Consider the following 18,753-nt stretch of genomic DNA (forward strand, 5'->3'; position numbering starts at 1 on the left):
GTTACGCTACGGGTTTTATTCATGTGATACGTAGTATTAGGGACCATGGACAGAAGGCGAACATTATTACACGATTAAGCAACGTTCGCCTTAGTGACGGTTCCCGTGACTTAACGGGTAAACGTAATCTCAGTAGTGCAGACAGCTGCTACGTGACTCATGTCTCGACGTCGTGGCCGGATGGTAGGAGGTCCTCGTGAAGACTTGACTGATTGCGGTCTGCAGGTGTGGGCTGAGTAGCATCTGGAAAATGATATTTTTCAGGAGGACACAGGGGCGCAATAAAAGAATTTCTGAAAAGTTATGAACCAACACGCCCAAATACAAGTACTTCTGTGGAAAATGATACATCCTCCATTTATTGAGCTTCACTATTTGCCGAAGGTGCACTGTATTTGGAGCGGATACCAAGTTAACTTTTTCAAAATTGGCTCCGAAATTCTTTTCGCTCGAAATAAAGGCACACGGCAGCATTCAGTCAGCGTGTGACCACTCTAACTGTCACTGGCCGAAGTTATCGTAGCTCTGGAATTAACGGGAGATATTACTGCCTAGTACTGCGGAATCTTGATGTGAAGTCTGCCCATAAAAAAAGAAGTTTCTCCTAAACTAGGACATTTTCGTAAACCAGTCATTTAAAGCATCGGCACGAATGTAAGCCTCTACATCTACTGGTAAAAAAATTTTGGTGATATTTTTTCATAATTTTTGCTTAGAAATCAACAGATAGTACAGCTCAACGCAGATGAGATGACCTTTGCCTGAAGTTGCAGCTGTGCTCACGAGCGTCGGTCATTAAGTGTCAGGGTAGGACTTTAATCGCAAACACCAGCTGTGATGATTGTCGATATTCCTAGTAAGTAGGAACTAGGAACTAGAATTTCCTAGTAACTTTTCTTTTTCGGTCGTCAACGGCAATAGCAATCTGTGAAAGCTGCTTGAAAATGCCGTTACAGTGTGGGTTTAAACAGGCAAGCAAAAGCATAGCGTTCAGCAACCCTAACAAATGAATATGTGCTGTGCTTTACTTGTAGAGTTTTTAAACTTCATGACCACTTGCAAATACTGCATGACTATTCCTTAGACTTCTCAGTAGTGACACAGGTGTCAAAGCAATGTGCAGTGTTTATTGTAGGACTTCATCTCGCAGGTGAACCCAGTCTTATGCTCCAACATTAACTGAAATCTAAAGAGGCGTAGTGGTAATGCAGAGTTTGAATTTGGCAGGGGAGGAATTCTTGCGTTTGTGCAGGTTAAATACAAACTGCGGTGTAAGGAAGTCGTAGGAAAGGTGACGCATAGTCAGGGACGTGTTCTACGTATTTTAAAATCAAACGCTGTAGTTGTCCTGTACTTTTCCTGGCTCGAGTTGATGCTCGAAACTTCATTTGTTCCTGTCGTCAAGATTCAGCCGACTCATTTGTCCAGATTATCCCCAGCTCGTAGCATATACTCACTTGTTATCTCTGTAGTGGCCGTGCTGGATTCAGGGTGAGGTGGAGTGATGGGCAGACTTGTTCTGTCTTGCTTGGGAGGCAACCGCGTGAGTCTTGTAAAAGTACGTGGCGTTGGCTCATCGTCCTCTGCGTGCAGAAAAGTGGACAGATAAAAAATTCCCATGCATTACCTTTCACTTACAATAGATCGGTTTCAGTATCAGTATTGTAAACATGGTGCGTTTGTTCTAGCATTAGGAAATTTTTTCAGCTTCTGACGCATTTTTATCATCATGACTATCTTTTTGGTAAATATGAAATAGCAATTAAAACACAATGCGTGCAGTTTCCGCTTTTATGTTTAGAGTAGCAACATCACTTACACATTGCGTTTATCTCGTGATTACTAGGGACGCCTGTTTTACCTGAGGGCATGGAGATACACTAATTGTTGAGCCGGCAGAACACAATAGAGGAACTGGGGCGCAGAGAACAATAGCATGTGGACAATTCAAGTGTCCTCCTTGTGGTAGTACGGCACAGTGTAGTATAGTATATAGCCTGGTATTTGTGGCAGTATATATCGTTAGTCCTGTGGAAACCAAGGAGCCCGATCAACCACGTGACCAGCTTCCATTCCTTGTAGTCCCTTCAATCCCGACCGCGGCGGCCGGGTTTCGATGGAGGCGAAATGCTAGAGGCCCGCGTACTGTGCAATACCAGGGCATGTTAAAGAACTCCGGGTGGTCGAAATTAGCCGGGACCCTCCACTATGGCGTCCCTAATAGCCTGAGCCGCTTTGGGACGTTAATCCCCACAAAACCAAAACCTCGTAGTCTCTTGTTCTAATGTCCAGAACAACGTGAGGGCTGTTTTTCTTAAAGGCGAACACACTTGTGTTCGTTATATCCGAGAAGGCATATTTAGCTTCGTTATATCCGAGGTATTATATAAGTTCATAGCCCGGTGGGCAGGTGGGCCACCTACCACTGGCTACTGAAAGACGGCGGTCGCCATTTCCACTTGCACACACTCCTATAATGCTAACCCATCAATAAATCGTTTATAGTTGAGAGTTTGCGCTAGTCCTGTGGCCTTCTCTATTTGTGTTTGCCTGCTCGCTCTGTTTAGTCGTTTTCGTGACTGCCTGTCCACTTATCCGCTACTGCTTTAAATAACTGCGTGAAAATGTTTTATTAAAATTGGAGTGCACATTCATAACAGCCTTTATGATTTATGGGGTTTGACGTCCCAAAACGACCTAGGCTATGAGGGCCGCCGTAGTGGAGAGCTCAATATAATTTGGAACATGTGGAGCTACCTAACGTCCACTGACATCGCACAGTACACGGGTAGCAGCTAGTATTCCGCAAGCATCGAAACGCGACCTTCGCGGCCGGGATCGAATCCGCGTCTTTCAGGTCAGAACCAGAGCACCATAACCATTGAGACACTGTGGCGCTATATAACAGCCTTTCCGCCATGTTTGTGTCAATAACATGAGGTTCGCACCACAAAGAGAACACTTTTTCTACGCGATTATCCTTTTTTTGCTTGCTTATGTAAGCGTGGCTGGTAAGTATAATCTAAAATTTGGCGTGAAAGTCAGAATGGAAGAAAACCTCTAGATGGAGCTTTCACGCCCGATTTTAATGTCTCAAGGCTCTGAGTGCAGAACGAATATAGTTGTGAAATCAACATATCGCTATCAGCGTATCTTTCAACTTGTTATTCGTCGTTTGATGGGGATACCGTTTATTTAGAAACTTCTGTGAACCAATGGCACGTTTAGCTGCGCAGTCTCCTAAAACATTCTGTAAGAACTCTTTTTTTTTTTTAACCAGCCGCACATTCTACTTTTCAACTAGTGCCCTAGGCCACTTCACAGCGCTCGTGAGTGTGTCATGCGTCACTAAAACCTGTCTGTATCCACATGGATCGACTGTCGTTGAAAAAAAGGAGCATTTGCTCACCTGGCTTGAGGTAAAATACTATCCCTCCGAGGCAGAGAAAGAGAACTAGAGACGCTCCGATAGTCATGGTGAAGAGTTCTTTTGTATACGGCGGCGTCCGCTTCACGGGTCTGAAAGCATAGAACATTTAAAAAACAAAAAACAAATTGTTAGCAAATTTTCATTCGACATATAGCACAGCCGCTTTTGAGCAGTGTGGGAGCGAGTCGCGTCATTAAAATTTTCGGAAAGAGTAGAGGCGTGGATAAAACGAATTCAGTTAAATCCTTTAAAATCAGCTGTGCCAACTGAAACCAATTTTGCAAAGCACAGATCTCAGTGATTGTCTCACAATCACCGGTTACATTAAGGTAAAAGTCAAGGCGATACAAATCCCACGGTTTGAACATACTTTGGGTCGTTGACAAATCTGATCTCATCTTTCGCTATATTTTGGTATAGCTACAGGTGGCGTTCAGTGTAGTGAAATTCCTATTAGGTTAGCCTTTTTCCCGTGCGATTTATAACCAAAGTACGTGTAGAAGAAAGCGAAACGTAATCGAATTGAAAAGAATGAACTAATTTAGGCAAGTCTGGCATTTATTTTGGATTCTCTGCAGTCTGCGTGTTGCAATTTGTCATGAAACCGTCCATAAGTTACCGACGTTGCAGTATATATCGGCAGACAGTGCAGAAGTTACTAAATACTCTGAGGCTTCGGCAGCTTCAAAAGACGCGATGTGCATACATAACTGTTCGTATTCGCTGACATAAGGCCGAATATGCCGGTAGTACACGTACGCTGTTACACACCGACGAGACTGCTTAGTCAGGACCCTGCCAAGGACGTTTCTCTTTTACATTAAGTTTCAGTTTTGTAGGGTGGCAGTTGGCAAGTGTGCAAAAGCCAAGAATGACATTAAGAATAACGATGGAATGACTGGACCGAGAGTGCTCCAGTCATGATATAAAGTTGAAGCGCACAACCAGACGAGAACGGTGAAAGAGACAAGAGACGAGCGCTAACTTTGGTTGAAAGTTAGGACTTCGTTTGGCTCTCGTCTCGTTCATCGTCCTCGTCTGGTTGTGCGCTTCAACTTTATATCATGTTTCACCAACACGCCAAAACAACCACTTTGCTGAGCTCCAGTCATCCCGAGCACTTCGTTCATAAAACCTCGGTGCATTTCGTGGTGTAATGTGTCGATGGCAGTACGCGCTTTAGTGCGCGCTTTTTCCACACGACGATGTGTTTTACCCTCAAGTAGTTCAGATACATGAGCGCGATTAAGTTCTTTTAAGTAAAGAGTTGCATTGATGTTCACAGAGTCTGTACGGTTAATAACTCTCTCATACAACTATAGGTGCAGCTTACTGGAGTTGCTGTCTGCTTCACGCTGTTTTAATTGTATGCATATTGTCATAACAGCGCGTACAAAAAGTGCAGATGCGGGTCAGGGAGGTAGGAATAAATATTAACAGATGATCGGTCTGTCTGATAAGAAGTTTGTTTGTGAATGACCCGCAAAAACAAAGAACGGAATGAATATACCTGTGCTGCTGCTAAAATCTCTAAACAAATATACAAAAAAATTCCTCCAAAGATTATAACCAATCTGCTCAAGTAAGATAAATGACACCAGCGAAAATTTCTTCTGATAAAAAAACTAATAACTGAAGAACATACACAAAAAGGTTCCTCGAAAATAACCGCCCAGATCCCTTCTTTTTGCCATCGTTCTCTACCGAAGGCAAACTAAACAGCCTCAAAGATCTGCCTTTCCTCACTTTCTTCACTTCTCAAATTAAGGCAGCCAGATAGGCTTCTCTGGTCACTTTAAGCCAGAGATCAAAATGAGGGATGGTCTGTGTTTAGCATGTGGGCAATATCGAAATTTTCATATCCGAAGACATTGTGTAAAATAGGGCGTCATGCTGGGTGTATGACATTAATCGGCAAACACGGAAGCACTCTTCTCAGCAGAAACTTTCAGCAAGGGTTGCTGTTAGCATCCAAGAAAACCCTCGCAGTCCACTGGGTGTTGCCAGGTCTAGTAAACCGCCAAGAGGCCATCTTGGTTCTTGTAGTTGTTTCTTCTCATTCAGCCTATTTTCATTCCGGAGGCTCGTGTACAAGTTTCCCCATGCGTCTTCCATGAACTGAACTTTCCACATAGCGGTCTTGCGAGTCCTGCGTTGCGCCTGGTTTGCGTCACACCAGGTTAATTTGAATTTCGTAAGAACTAGTCGCTAACTGGTTCTTTCGTAGCTTCCTTCTCTGCGCCAACTTCCCTCTGATCGTTCGAGCCTTCGCCTAGACTTTCCATGAACTGATATAGTTTGCAAATGCTTTGTGACTCTACGATGACTCTCTGTGTATGTGGTTCCTGTTTCTATTCCGATGTACAGCGGAGGAAGCTTTCCTGCATTTTTTGCACCTTCTGTTGATCCGCCTCATGATACTCAATGATTCATCACATACCTTTGGTTTTCATTTTATTCAAAAACATAAAAAAACAATTAAATCTATGGCATGAATGTTGAAGCAAGCTCCGCTGCATTACCCAATGTTATTGTGAAGAAGTCTGTACATAGTGAAAACTGGGTTCACTTTTCCTTAACCTCATAACTTTCGTGATTATAGCTTTTTCTGCTTCAGGCCGAGGAGCGCGTTTTGAAAAAAAAAAAAAGTTATACTGTGTTGAATGCAGTGACGATCTTCCGTCATGATAGCATTGCCCCATCATGTAGTGATTGTGGTAGATGACAGCTCTCAGTTTTTATTACTATTAGTATTTGACTCTTTATCTTCCGAAATTTCCGGAGCCCTCCACTACGGCGTCTCTCATAGCCTTAGTCGCTTTGGTATGTTAAACCCCATAAAACCAAACCAAACCATCTTTATCTTCAGTGGCTGTTCACTTAACTTCACCCCTGCCACTAATATTTTCTCGTTTCCTTGCTTACTTTATGTGGGCGAGTCTAATATTGCTTTACCCCAAAGGTATAAATCTTTATGTTGAAAATTTGGACAATTTTATGGGCTGAAATTCATTTTTTGTCAAAGCTGTAACGCAAAACTTTCAAAGCACGTTTAACGAATATAGGTAACTAGTCCTCCCGGCATACGGGAGCAAAGTGTCTGCAGTTGCCTTGTGTAGAAATAGAAAATGTTTGAGGAAAATGGGGTCAGTATTTCTTACTCATTTTCTACGGGAAGTTCCGCTGAAGCAGGCTCCTCTGAAATGAAAGAAAAAGCTTCCAATTAGCTGTTGTGTGTATTGATATGCACGTAATAATAACGCCGTTCGATAGCACTCCATATAGCTGAAGAAACAGTTTGCATTTCTGTGAAATCCTGAGCAGATGGGACAGACTGTATGCCCACAATCTATTGCGTAATTTGTTAACTTGAGTCTCGGAAATCATGAGGTTCGACATTATAGGCGTTTAAGTAAATCGAGTATTTCCGCAAAAATAGGTAGACGTTGGAATGGAGCGATACATATTTGAGGGTGAGACCAAACCGGTCGTAGTCGATTCCGCCATTTGAGAATGCGACTTTATTATAACATAAATTAAGCAATAATTTGTCATTTAATGATTTGGCAATGGTAGTTGTTTCAGCTTAATTAGGGGTACAATTACAACAGCTAATAACAGTAGTATCAGTATTAACGATGCCGGAGCGTTCATACCGACCATGGGTACTTGAAAGAAAAAGAACAACAGCATACTCGCGCTCTTTTTACTTCGTAAAATGTGCGCGCGTTCGGAGTACAACAGAAAAAAAAACTTATATATCCGGGTCTCCGACAGAGTAACAGTACACAAAAAAACCGCGTGATGGCGCCACTTTCCCAATACCTTAGCACTGATTTGGACCCGCTGCATTTCTCCGCAGTGAAAGTTTGAGATGCAGCGCAGAGATCGCGCACCGAACTGGGTGGTGGTAAAAAACCTTCATTGAAAATGCCCCTAGTACGGGGCTGTAGTCGCCTTGCTGCTTTCGGAAGCACTTCCCCGTTCATGATTTGCACGTTATCAATAAAAGCCGCTTAGCGAAGGAAGACTATGGATATTGCCGGTTACGCGCTGAAGCTCCCGTGCTGACCAGTAAGCCTTAACGAGTAATATTTCTACGTGTCGCCATTACGAAGACCAAAGCCCCATTACTCCTGGCGGTTTTAAAGCTATCTCCCTCGATTGAAATGTACGAAACTCAACCAGAATAAGCGGGATATATGAAATTACACTGAATTTTGTAGAGTGCTACACCGCAATTGGTCATTTAAGAAAGTGCTATGCAACCATGATACTATGCGTAAACCTGCGGCCACGGCATTCCTGCTACAAGCCACTGCCATCCACTGCCGTCATATGACGCTAAGATTTGCATGCGCACCGTTCAACACAAGTAATTACGAAGTAAATAAGAATGCACAACATTTAGCACGCGAGCAGTGCGAGCTGATAGGCTTCCATGAGAATTCGAGAAGGTTAAAATATTCGAATGTATGAAGCTTTGTAGGTTAAGCATACCAAGTAATTTACAGTTAGCATCTAATGTGATGACGTAATCGTCGATTAAAGTCGCGATGAGCTTCAGGCTTCTCTTCACAGCAATAAAGGAGTGTGGAGAAACTAGAAACATGTCATCGGGACGTTTGGTTCCCGCTGCCTTCCCACAAATACTGCCGTACATCGTCCGATGCCTCCAAACAACGCTTCACGGCCTTCAACTTCGGTGGAGTTTGGTTTTCTCTTCTTCCGAGCAAGTGTTTCTGCATTGTAAATTTACCTACGCAGTATACGACGTCATCATCGAGCTCACTGCCCTCCGCTGCGCGCTGCGGAGAAGACTGAATGACGCCGCAGCTCTAGTTAGTGTTAAAGCCATCATTTTAAGTGCTAGCACAAAAACACTCGCATGCTTTACCTGAAGTTCTCTCTCATTCGACCCCTTAAACCTGTCGAATTCTAAAAGAACAAGCCTTTTTGTGCACTTCTACAAACAGATGTTTTCTTTTCACAAGAATTATTGTTTAAATTTTGCTTTCGACGACTGGATCTATTGACGCCTGAATCGCCCACGCAAGTAGCATGTTGACAGGTCGATGAGGCGTGCAAAAAGCCCACTATGTTTTCTGAATGTGTATGCTGGCGGATAAATATCTGGAACTTGTTATTTTTAAGCTTAAAAGGATCGCTTACCATAAACACTGGCGCTTAGCAACGTTGTTTTGCTTTTGTTCCTTCCATCCATGCTTCCGCAGCACAGTGCAAATCTTAGTCTTTGGCACTGCTTTTATAACGACATCGGGCTAGAAAGTCTTATGAATAGGAGTGAAACGAACAGCATATGCGATGCTGACGGATATCGTGCGCACTTACGTGAGACTTCCGAAGCCATCGTGGTGTTTGACGCGTTGGTGGATTTGGCCGATTTGCGGTTGACCCAAACACACAGTGAGATACGAACATCTTCTTCTTCTTCTTCGCCATATAAAAATGGCACATATGTTCGTGTATGTTGTTGCTGTTGTTGTTCTATGAGGTGAACAACAACAACAACAACATATACGAACATCTGAACAAGAAGCTGCTGTTTTCTTCTTCTTCGTTCACGTGGGCGATGTTAAAGTAAACTACGGCGAGGTGTCCCGCCATCATTAGCGAAGATGGACGACTATTAAATTGGCCGCACTTCTGCCTTGAAATTATTTATTTATTGCTAACAGAAGCTGAACAGCCCAGCAAGCAATTATGGCACGGCTGGACATAAGAAACAATTTATGTACGACTTAAGAAAGTTATAATTGCACATACTGCATTCCTGTCCAGTCAGTGGTTCGTACGACCCTCCGTAGTCGGTACGCGCCATTATCTTCTAGAGGATAACAACAACGACTCCGAGGCTTCACCCGTAGACAGGACGACTTTTTCATCAGCGAGGCATCTCGTGCTGGCGCAGTAAACTAGCCTGTTTACATCATCTGTGACGTAAGAAAGAAAGAGAATGACAGAGTGGCTGCAAAATAGAACGTGATAGGCCGCTAAGCTTAGCGCCACTGGCTGGGAGCTGCACCAAATTCCTGGTAATGGTAACATATTCGCTCGTTTCTTTTTGTTGTTACAACTTCCATCAACAAGCATTTAACGCCGAAAATATAATCTCACAAGGCATGCCAGCGTTTTCTCAGAGGTGGGGCGCTAGCCATCAGATAAAGCAAGAATAAATGAATTCAGGCACGAGACGCTCGCGCCATAAAGAAGAAGCGGCCTGTGTTCTGCGCTAGCGTACTGCGTACTAGTCCCGCGCAGGTTATCGCCCTAGGGTCGCTACAGCAAGGGTCGATTGATTAGCTGTATTCGTTACCAAGCGCCCAGCCTGCCTTTTCCTAGCCTTACGTGCCATCTACAACGGGAGCCGCAAGGGACGTGCTTCGCTGCCATGGCCGACGAACGGGAAGCAGCGGCCAAGGGTTCCAAGACACCGAAAGGTTTTTACCGCTTCTCTGGGCTGCTGAATTACTTAACGCCCAAGGCACCGAAGAAATCCAAGCAGAAGCAGCCGCCCAAGCATTACCGCCACTCCGACAATTTCTCACCCCGCGATGGCAGCGTTGTCGAGAACCAGATTATGTCCCCGAAGGCAAAAAGGGCGACCGGCCGGGACCACCATTACAGGCTCTCCGACGAGGTGCTCTCGCCTCGCACGCCCTACAATATCATGTCGCCGATGTCTCCAGCTGGAGGTGGGGGAGCGCTCGCTCGCAAGCATGCCACGGCGACTGGGAAAAAAGCCCCCCAGAGGGCTCCCGCGGAACACAAACACGGAGGTGACGCTGCGCACAAGGAAGATCTGGATCGACATCATGCAGTAAAGCAGAAGGCGGCGGAGCAGACTGCGGATTTCCGATCACCGCTCAATTTGTCTCGGCCCCAGAATGCCACACAGCAGATGGAGAACCTGACAGACATGACAGGCATCTTGTCTCCGCTCCCGAAATTCATTCAACAGCAGAGAGCCGCTGCCGTGCCGCCTCTTCGCGGCGACCTCGCGTGGCGGTTGCGCGAGCTCTTCCCGCAGCATCGCGTCGGCCAGCGAGAGCCGAAGCAAGTCGATCATGTGTCCGGCTCTGCTTGGAACACACAGTGCGTCAGCTTAGTATTTCTTTCCGCCGTCGCGGCCATTTTGGTAATCATGTTCGCCGCGTCCCTGCGCGACAGCGGTTCGCTCACCACCACTGAAACCGGCACTGACAGTGCAGACAACTGGGGCGGGGGTAGTTTCTATCCGAGTGGTTCTAAAACAGTTCACACGTCGCCCTCTACGTCGCCCTCTACGTCGACGCCCGGAAAGACTGTGACCACCCACGTCTGCGTGTACCGGGCTTCCTCCGAAGGCCGCACACCTGACCATGGAGCTTCGGCATACGGCCTTCGAGAGTTGCCTCTAGAGTCGTGCAACGTCGTGGTCTACTGCTGCGTCAAACTGAACGAACAGTACGGCCTCGAGCCGCGCGCCGGTGAGCTGGAAAACATTGAACTCCTGTATAATGTTAGTGCCGAGCAACGACCATGGCAGCAAGTCAAGGTTCTTATCGGTAATGGATTCGACCAGATGGAACAATTCTTACGGCTACTAGATGAGGACACGATCGCCGCGAAGTTTGCTCAGAACACGGCGCCGTGGTGTAAGAAGTACGGCTACACTGGCGTCTTCATAAACTGGCCTCACGAGCAGTTGCTTGCCTGGGACGCCATTGTGGCATCACTGACGGCCCTGCAGAAGCTGTTGCGGCAGCACTCACTCACCGTTGGCACTGTACTGCCACTGCCGGCCGGGGATCTGTACACTCAGCATGTGAAAGTCCCGGACCTGGCTGTCCTTGCCGACGTGCTGGGGGAAGCCTCTATACTTCTAGGACCCCCTGCTTACGAAAAAAAGGACTTCTACTTACGCACTTTCAGGTCGGTAATGCTTTCAGTTGATTCCCTGGAAATATTGCAGTTAGGAACAGACCTCCCTGCAGTCCTATCAGAAGAGCCCTCTCATTCCTATAATGCAAACTAGAGTCAGTTTTTGCCGCTTTCGGAACATTACGTGCGGCGTGTTCTAATCAACGGCAGTCTGTTTCCACAATACCGAAAGTTGTACGAGTTGGTTAAAGTTCATGATGTAAAATAACGCGAAGGGAATACGACAGACTGACAAGACGACGCAGACAAGCTCTGTTGAGGTCGTTACAGACAGAGGAGCGCGCTCAACTAGAAATCATGTTAAGCAATATCAAAAGTTGGAAGAGTTGGTTCATGTCCATGTTCAAAGATACCTCTACGAAAATAAGTTGGTTCCGCACTATACGCATCTAATAACTGACGCAACACGTCACTGATATGGATTACAAAACGCGACGACCGGAAGGTGATTTAGAGGAGTATATGAGTCTAGGAAGAATAAATGGCTAGTTGCTTCTATGCCTCCTTGGCCTCAGGCCTCAGGGAATTATAGGAGTGTAATTTAGCGAAGATGGAATCTTCATTTCTTTGCTTGAACTTTTAAGAACCGCAATTTTACAGTATCATTTCAAAGTTGCTTCATTTTCCAAACGGCTGCATGCAAGAAGCAGAAAGGAATTTTAAGGTCTATAAATAAGGGAATTTTTTTATTACGGCATGGCGCATCACTGCCTCAGTCAACTTGTGGGGTAACTCCATACAGAGCGACTAAGGTGGATAAATTAGGAGAGACGAAAGTAAGTAGTGGGGCTTGCTGAGAATTTTTTTTAATAATGGAACAACTGTCTGGCGACTTTGCGCTGCAGTTACTACGCGACACGGCGGATGAGGACACTGCGCTCAATGGTGCATTCGGTGCGTTCGCTCACTAATCAGCGAAGCCTGTGCGTCATGGTGCCGGCAGGCGCGCTGGCCTTCCGTGTGAACATTCAAGAGGGCGCCCCGGGAGTAGTGCTGGAAGGCGAGGTGTCCCTGGGCCCCGCTCCAGCCAGCAAGGTCTCACCTCCGGGACTCCGGTCGCTGTACGAGGCATGCGCAGAGGCCGCCAAGATGACTGTGCAAAAGACCACTTACTCCGTGCTGGCCGCAGCAAACGGCCTCTGGCTCTCATACACCAGCGGCTCACTTCTGAGTTAGTACCAAGCTTGCATTGAAACCTACATGTTTTTGTTCCAGTCCGAACAAAACAGCGCGCTCGCTTTAATCACATAGAGTGAGTCAGAAAGAACAAAGTGATATAGTCGGCAGGCTCTTGTATGCTAACGGCGTTGCTACAGCCATTAGCCTCTCAAAGAGTAACAATTCTTCTTTGAAAACTAACTGCAAAGGTATGTCAGGCACAGGTAGTCTATCAACATGTCAACATGCTTGCCGCAAAAACTAAGACTTCGAGTTGGTAGCATTTTACCGTCCTTTGGAATAGCGTATACACAAAATGCGTGTCAATAAACAGCGGTCACAACATTTTGATGGTTTTAGGTGACCTTGAAGAATGCTCTTCCAGACCACATTATAAACTGCTGTTGAATAAGGCCGGGTATAGCGAGGTACTCTGTGATGTACCAGTCGGTATATACAGGTTGTCTTCGCGTTGTTTTCAAAAGAACATCGGCTATTGCGCAGTAAACATTTCGGTGGAGGCGAAATTCCAGAGGTCCGTCTACTGTGCGATGTCAGTGCACGTTAAAGAACACCAGGTGGTCGAAATTATCTGGAGCCGTCCACTATGGCGTCCCTCATAGCGTGAGTGGCTTTGGGACGTTAAACCCCACAAGCCAAACCAGTAAACAGGCAGTGCTACAGCATTCTTCCTGTCTGAAAGCCATTCTAGCGTGATCTTACGGCTGCAATTCTGAATTCACCATTCGCAGGCGTGTTCCTGGATGACGTCAAGGCTGAAGGTTTCAGCTGCGGCGGCGTCTGGGACTCCGAGATGGACGACTTCCCCAACTACTGTGACCGCGGCTCCTATCCACTTATGGCTACGACTGCGACCAAATTCTTCGAACCCCAAGAGCCGCCGTCTTAACGAGTAACATTTCGCGGCCGCAATCAGTCGGTTCGCAATCGTCAACAATCCTGCCGCATCAGGGAAAAGCGGCCATATTGTGCAATGCACTGCGAAAATGTTTTTATTATGAATTTTACTGGTATATTTTTTTTTCCACATCGCTCGAGCTCTGCAAAAAAAAAATGCAACGTTTTTTTTTTTTTGCGATCGTTTTTAAGCTTCAACTGCTACTTCGCGACTGCTGTACTGCCCAAAATATGCAAATACACTTTCGCAAGTAGTTCTTTTGTCGCTTATTCCTAGTCTCTTGAGCCCATAGGGCTGCTTGATTCATCATAATTAAATTTCACTCTCAATCCTTTTATCATAGATGGTAATATCCTGTTCTCACTACGTGGCTTATATGCAAAAGCAAAATTTTTCGAAAGAAAAATCATTCACTTTATTAAAGGATTCGAAATCCTGGCAATGCGGTAGCAGCATGCAATTTCGATAGATCCACAGAATGCGCCTGAATATTTCAATATTTCGTGTCATAGTTTGCAGCGGTTTCTGCAAATATTTGTGTGTAAATGGCACTGGTTCTGACGAACCTTGCGCTACCATGGTAATATCCAACGCTATGTGGTAGTCGTGCTTCTTAGATTCTAAGTACGTACATAATGCGCGCGCGTCTTTTTTGTGGTTTAATTACGTAAGTGTGCTGTGGATTTTCTTGAGGCTGGCTTATTCGTTTCTGTGGCGTGCATTTCCTCGCGTCGAATTACGCGTTCTATATATAGCCGATTAGACAGACTTGAGTGCGTAAACATGTCCTCACAAGACGCACTGCCGTTTTTTGAGGATATCCACTGCACACGTACCAGGTCATCGAGTACCTAACATGTGCATGGCGAGCGACTTCCCTTTGTAAGTGCAATAATACGACCTTTTTATATGGTACCGGTGACTCTGGTAGTAGAGACCATTTAACTCATGTATATACATCTCATGGCGTTTAAGCACCGCGGACACGTATTTGAATCGATGCATGCCAGACCAGGGGGCTGTTTCACATGCATGCAGCTATTGCTCATTTAGGTGCGTGCATACCTGCATATGGCAGATGTGTGACCGCACCTAGCTACTGAACATGCGCAGTAGTCGTCCGACGGGTTCGGTATACGTCAGATCTAGTCCGTCTAGGCTGTTTTAAAACTGGCTTATATAGCACATTTACCGCTGCCTGAAATCGCCCTGAGGTTTGTCTGATCACTCACACCGAAATAAATCACTTCGATCAGTAATTTCTATTTGTAGAACATTTTGTTGTATCCCTCAGTGTCTGGTTTATCAATTTCGAGCTCCAGCAGTATCGCTTTCGGTGTACTGTCAGGACACGGCTGAAGTAGCGGAAAGCGAGAGCGTACAAATCCACCGTCAGGGGATGACGGTAATGAACATTTTCAGAAAGTGTAAAGAATAGTCCTTCCTCCTTGACTTGTATGCGGAATTCTTCTCAACAAGGACGGCGCCTTGGTACACGCTGCTCGCATCGGTATGAATTCTGGTCTCGGCGTCTTCGTCAAAGTGCCCAAGAACCATAGGTGACCTTAAAAGACTGAGGTTCCTTGAAGACTTCCGCTTGCGGCGCTTCCCATTAAACTTAAACGTCAGCTAGGTTAGAGGTTCTGCTATACTTTAAAACTTATTTGCAAACTGTCTGTAATACTCAGACATACCCAAAAATCTCCGGACGGATTTCTTGCCTCCAGCCGGCCGGAACTGGGCGATTGAGGAATCTCTTCTGGAGGTCGGGGGGCACGCTGACCTTGCTCATGATGTCGCCGACAAACAGCAGCTTGTGCTAGGCGAAGCTGTACTTCTCAGGATTCAGCATAAGTCCGGAAGACTTGATTACATCTAAGTAGTAGTAGTAAAAGACTTTTAATCGACCATAATTTACAGGCCGAGAATTTCGACCGCCTGGGCGACCAGAAGCCGCTGTTCTTCCCCTTCAGCGCCAAGCCAGTCGAGCCTGGTGGTGATGGATAGAGAGGGTGGGGGAAAGGAACCCGACTGCTGAGCAGCCGGGCAATAGAAGAGGCAATGGGCCAGGTCCGCTTTGATACAGGGGCAGTTGGGACAGGAAGGGTCCGATCGATAGCGATAGAGGAAGAGGCGGGACAGGGTGATAACTGCATTCATCTGAATGTGCCGAAGAAGGCGAGACTCCGGCACCGTGAGTGATGGATGAGGGGGAGGGTAAAGGCGTTTGTCGAGGCTGAGCTCAAGGTAGACCTCTTTTATGGTGCGGCGAAGGGTGAGTCTCCCACCGTCCTCCGAGGGCTTGGGCCAGGGGATCAACGGTGCCCGGAAAAGTGTGTCGCGGGCGAGCTGATGGGCCAGCTCATCTCATACTGTCTCAAAGATTTTTGTGCGTGATTAACATGTACAATTTATACCTTCACTGTCAGCGTTTACGTGAAAAGTGCTGCGAGGCATAAGTCACGTAGCCCAAATTCTTTCGCTTCCCCCGTATGCCTGATGATTCGGAGCCGATGATCACTCATGCCGCCCCTACCAGTTTTCTAAGCACAAACATGTTCACAGGAAAAAAAAATGTTCATGCTATATCATACTCGTCAACTGGCGTATAGAGAAAGCAGCGTCGTTTCGGTTCTATTTTTGCGCAAAAAACTGCGCTTCTAAAGCGTGAGTGGTCAATTTATGCATGAAACAAATTACTCTCTGTTCTCTTCGATACCAGCGCCAAGCTGCAAGCGGCAGGTGTGTGAATGGTAAAGATATGCCAGTCACGTGAGTTTTTGTCTCGCGTTTTAGGGTGAAACAGCGTGAAATCATTCGTGCAGCAGGCAACAATGTGTGACAGCAGGCATGGCCGCAGACGTGTGCGCGGATGTGTGTGTGTGTTTTCTTCGTGGATTATGATTCCAATACATTCCAACTGGATCGTCCATTCACGGTAAGTCCACGCGATGCTGTTTTATAGATTTTGTCTCCTAAACAATTTTAAGCCGAGCTGTGAATATAGTAACTCGTTATTTGCTCTACGACAATGATTTCATTCCCCTCTTTAAAGCGGTACGCTTTAAAGCGGAAGCCCACAGTTACTGTGTGGTACCTGGAGTTGGGCATAGGCCACCTGAATTGTCTTAGGAAACTACCAAGTTATGCGAAAAAGCCGTACTTCGCATTTGCAGGCGACGCTATATATACGGCGCAGCTCAGACGGCGAAATCATTCAGCGATTACCTTCGGCAATCCCATTCCGATATGTTACCATGGGCACTGTTGATGTATATAGTTATACCGGGTAAAACGATGCGGAAAGCTTCACCCACTCTACGGCTTTGCTACATAACTTGGGTGCTTTCTGCGGTGACTCTGCGTCCCTACGCGCAACTTTAGGTACGTACTATCGAGAGCAAAAGTAACAGACCCCTGCCAGCGCGTGCCGATCCGCGCCGAACTGCATGCGAGCGCTGCCTGACGAAGCACTCCTGGTGCTGAGACCTCGAGATCTCGAAGAGCGCTCGGAGCGCTACGCACTGCGTGCGCTGCGCCGGTCTTGGCTACAGGAGTGCTTCGTCAGGCGGCGCTCGCATGCTGTTCGGCGCGGATCGGCACGCGCTGGCAGGGGTCTGTTACTTTTGCTCTCGATATTACTTATAGAGTAACTCTACGGAAGCCATTGGGAATTCGACTAGTAATGTCGCTCATCTCAGTGCTGCTGCTTTCCTCTTAACGCGCGCCAAAGCTAATTCGGTGTGGAACCCGTGATGGCGAGGTGCCCCGCAGGAGCTGTATCGTGGCTTTTTCGTGCTGCGATCAAGAGGCCCGGCTAGAAAAATCGCAGCGCAACGGAATGATGGCCGAAGTGGAACTGTGCGCTAGTTAGCGCCGGGTCATGCCTCCGGCTTTGTAAACACGCACACGGCTTCTGACGCTGATTACGTTTACTTTTCAATCATCGTGTTGTTCGACCATGATGCGCTGTTTTCAGGAATACGGTGAGGTGTGCATCATTCCTTGCATGTTTACGCTCGCACTGGGCGCTCGTAATGAATCGAAGGCGGGACAGTGTCTTGGTACGTTTGCGGCGGCTGCCGATAGCTGGGCCGCATTTCGATTTGACTTGTCCTTCGCTGGCATCTGACCGGCGGGGAGAGTGCGCCCATTTGACAGGCCCGTTTCGCCGCGTTTCGCTCGTGTTTGTGGCCCCAAGCGCACCTAGAAAACATATTGCAGTTTCCTTATCTCGGCAAACCGACGTGGCGCGCGAAAGCTCGCACGCCTTTCGGGTTTGGCCTAAAAGCTGCAGCTCGAAAGAAATGAAGATTAGAAAAAGCAGAGAAAATGCGGCTTTTGTGGCGTTTATATCGCCGTATAATTGCTCAGGTTCTTCTGGATTTCGTAATTTCCTGACAAAGTGCATCGGAGTGTTGTCGCAGGCTTCCTGCTTAGTCCACGCTGCTCTGGAGATCGTGTGGGTGCATAAGAGCTGCGCGTGTCTGAGCAAGAAAAACGCGTGGATGCGATTCAAGATTTCAGTGTCTAATTACCAGCGAAAACTTTTAGGTTGCATTCAGCTGGATAAGCTTAAACTGGCTTTTAGGCAAATTTTGTTTGGCTTTATGAGATTTAACCTCCTGGCGCTACTCAGGCTATGAAGGATACCGTATAGTGGAGGGCTCCTGATAATTTCTGCCACCTGGGGTTCTTTAACGTGCAGTGACATCGCACAGTGCACGAGCCTTTAGCATTTCGCCTCCATCGAAATGCGACCACCGCGGCCGGGATCAAACTCGCGTCTCCCTGGGTAGAAGCTGAGTGCTATACCCACTGAGACGCCGCTATGGCATTATCAGACATATTAGAGAGACTCTGGCCGTAGATGCAACGAGTTCAAGGGTACAAGTTGGTGGTGAACATCGGTTTCCTCATAGAACCTGCCATTGCACTTTAAGATATTCTGCGGACTATGAGAACTGCGGACGCGCACTCATCTCCGGGCACTCTTGATGGAACCTTTACCAAATGACCTTTTCATGCATTACACATAATTTTGCGCACAGACTGACATCAATACGGGCGCATGATGGCCTTAGCTGCCTATGTGACATGAAACCAAACACAAACACAAAGACATAAATACGAATATATACTATGAAAAGGGTTGCTCGCTTACGAAATTCGTCACGGACACAAAGCACGGGTGACAGCTCGTGCCTTTTTTATGTCGAACAGCCCAGCGGTGATATGAGAGCGTGAAGCGATAAGAAAGCACGAAGTAGCGCCTTTTCAGGCACCTACCAAGGTAGAACAG

The 18,753-nt window shown here is 46.6% G+C and overlaps 2 protein-coding genes across 2 annotated transcripts; one reads left to right on the forward strand and one right to left on the reverse strand.

The window, feature by feature from the left end:
• Positions 1-157: 157 nt before the first annotated feature.
• Positions 158-8,801, reverse strand: LOC149340943 (uncharacterized). The gene is made up of 5 exons (XM_089551208.1): positions 8,783-8,801; positions 6,592-6,628; positions 3,410-3,519; positions 1,458-1,583; positions 158-243 (listed from the first exon to the last, which is right to left on the reverse strand). The coding sequence occupies exons 1-5, from the start codon at positions 8,799-8,801 to the stop codon at positions 158-160; spliced, it is 378 nt and encodes a 125-aa protein (XP_089407334.1).
• A 1,173-nt stretch (positions 8,802-9,974) lies between these two features.
• On the forward strand, positions 9,975-13,539 carry LOC149340944 (uncharacterized). Its single transcript, XM_089551362.1, has 3 exons — positions 9,975-11,365; positions 12,220-12,545; positions 13,285-13,539. The coding sequence occupies exons 1-3, from the start codon at positions 10,032-10,034 to the stop codon at positions 13,440-13,442; spliced, it is 1,818 nt and encodes a 605-aa protein (XP_089407488.1). The 5' UTR covers positions 9,975-10,031; the 3' UTR covers positions 13,443-13,539.
• The last annotated feature ends 5,214 nt before the right edge of the window (positions 13,540-18,753 follow it).

The sequence above is a fragment of the Amblyomma mixtum genome, chromosome 6, assembly GCF_055824585.1.
Source record: "Amblyomma mixtum isolate Tamu chromosome 6, ASM5582458v1, whole genome shotgun sequence".
Lineage (NCBI taxonomy): Eukaryota > Metazoa > Arthropoda > Arachnida > Ixodida > Ixodidae > Amblyomma > Amblyomma mixtum.

Excerpts from the sequence above, each read along its gene's own strand:
- LOC149340943 (XM_089551208.1), bottom strand. Across the intron at positions 3,520-6,591 it reads GAACTTCCCGTAGAAAATGA|ACCCGTGAAGCGGACGCCGC; the intron begins GTAAGAAATACT and ends CTATGCTTTCAG. Across the intron at positions 244-1,457 it reads GGCCACTACAGAGATAACAA|ATGCTACTCAGCCCACACCT; the intron begins GTGAGTATATGC and ends ATCATTTTCCAG.
- LOC149340944 (XM_089551362.1), top strand. The coding sequence starts at position 10,032 with ATGTCCCCGAAGGCAAAAAGGGCGACCGGCCGGGACCACCATTACAGG. Across the intron at positions 11,366-12,219 it reads TTCTACTTACGCACTTTCAG|TTACTACGCGACACGGCGGA; the intron begins GTCGGTAATGCT and ends TTTGCGCTGCAG. Across the intron at positions 12,546-13,284 it reads CACCAGCGGCTCACTTCTGA|GCGTGTTCCTGGATGACGTC; the intron begins GTTAGTACCAAG and ends CACCATTCGCAG.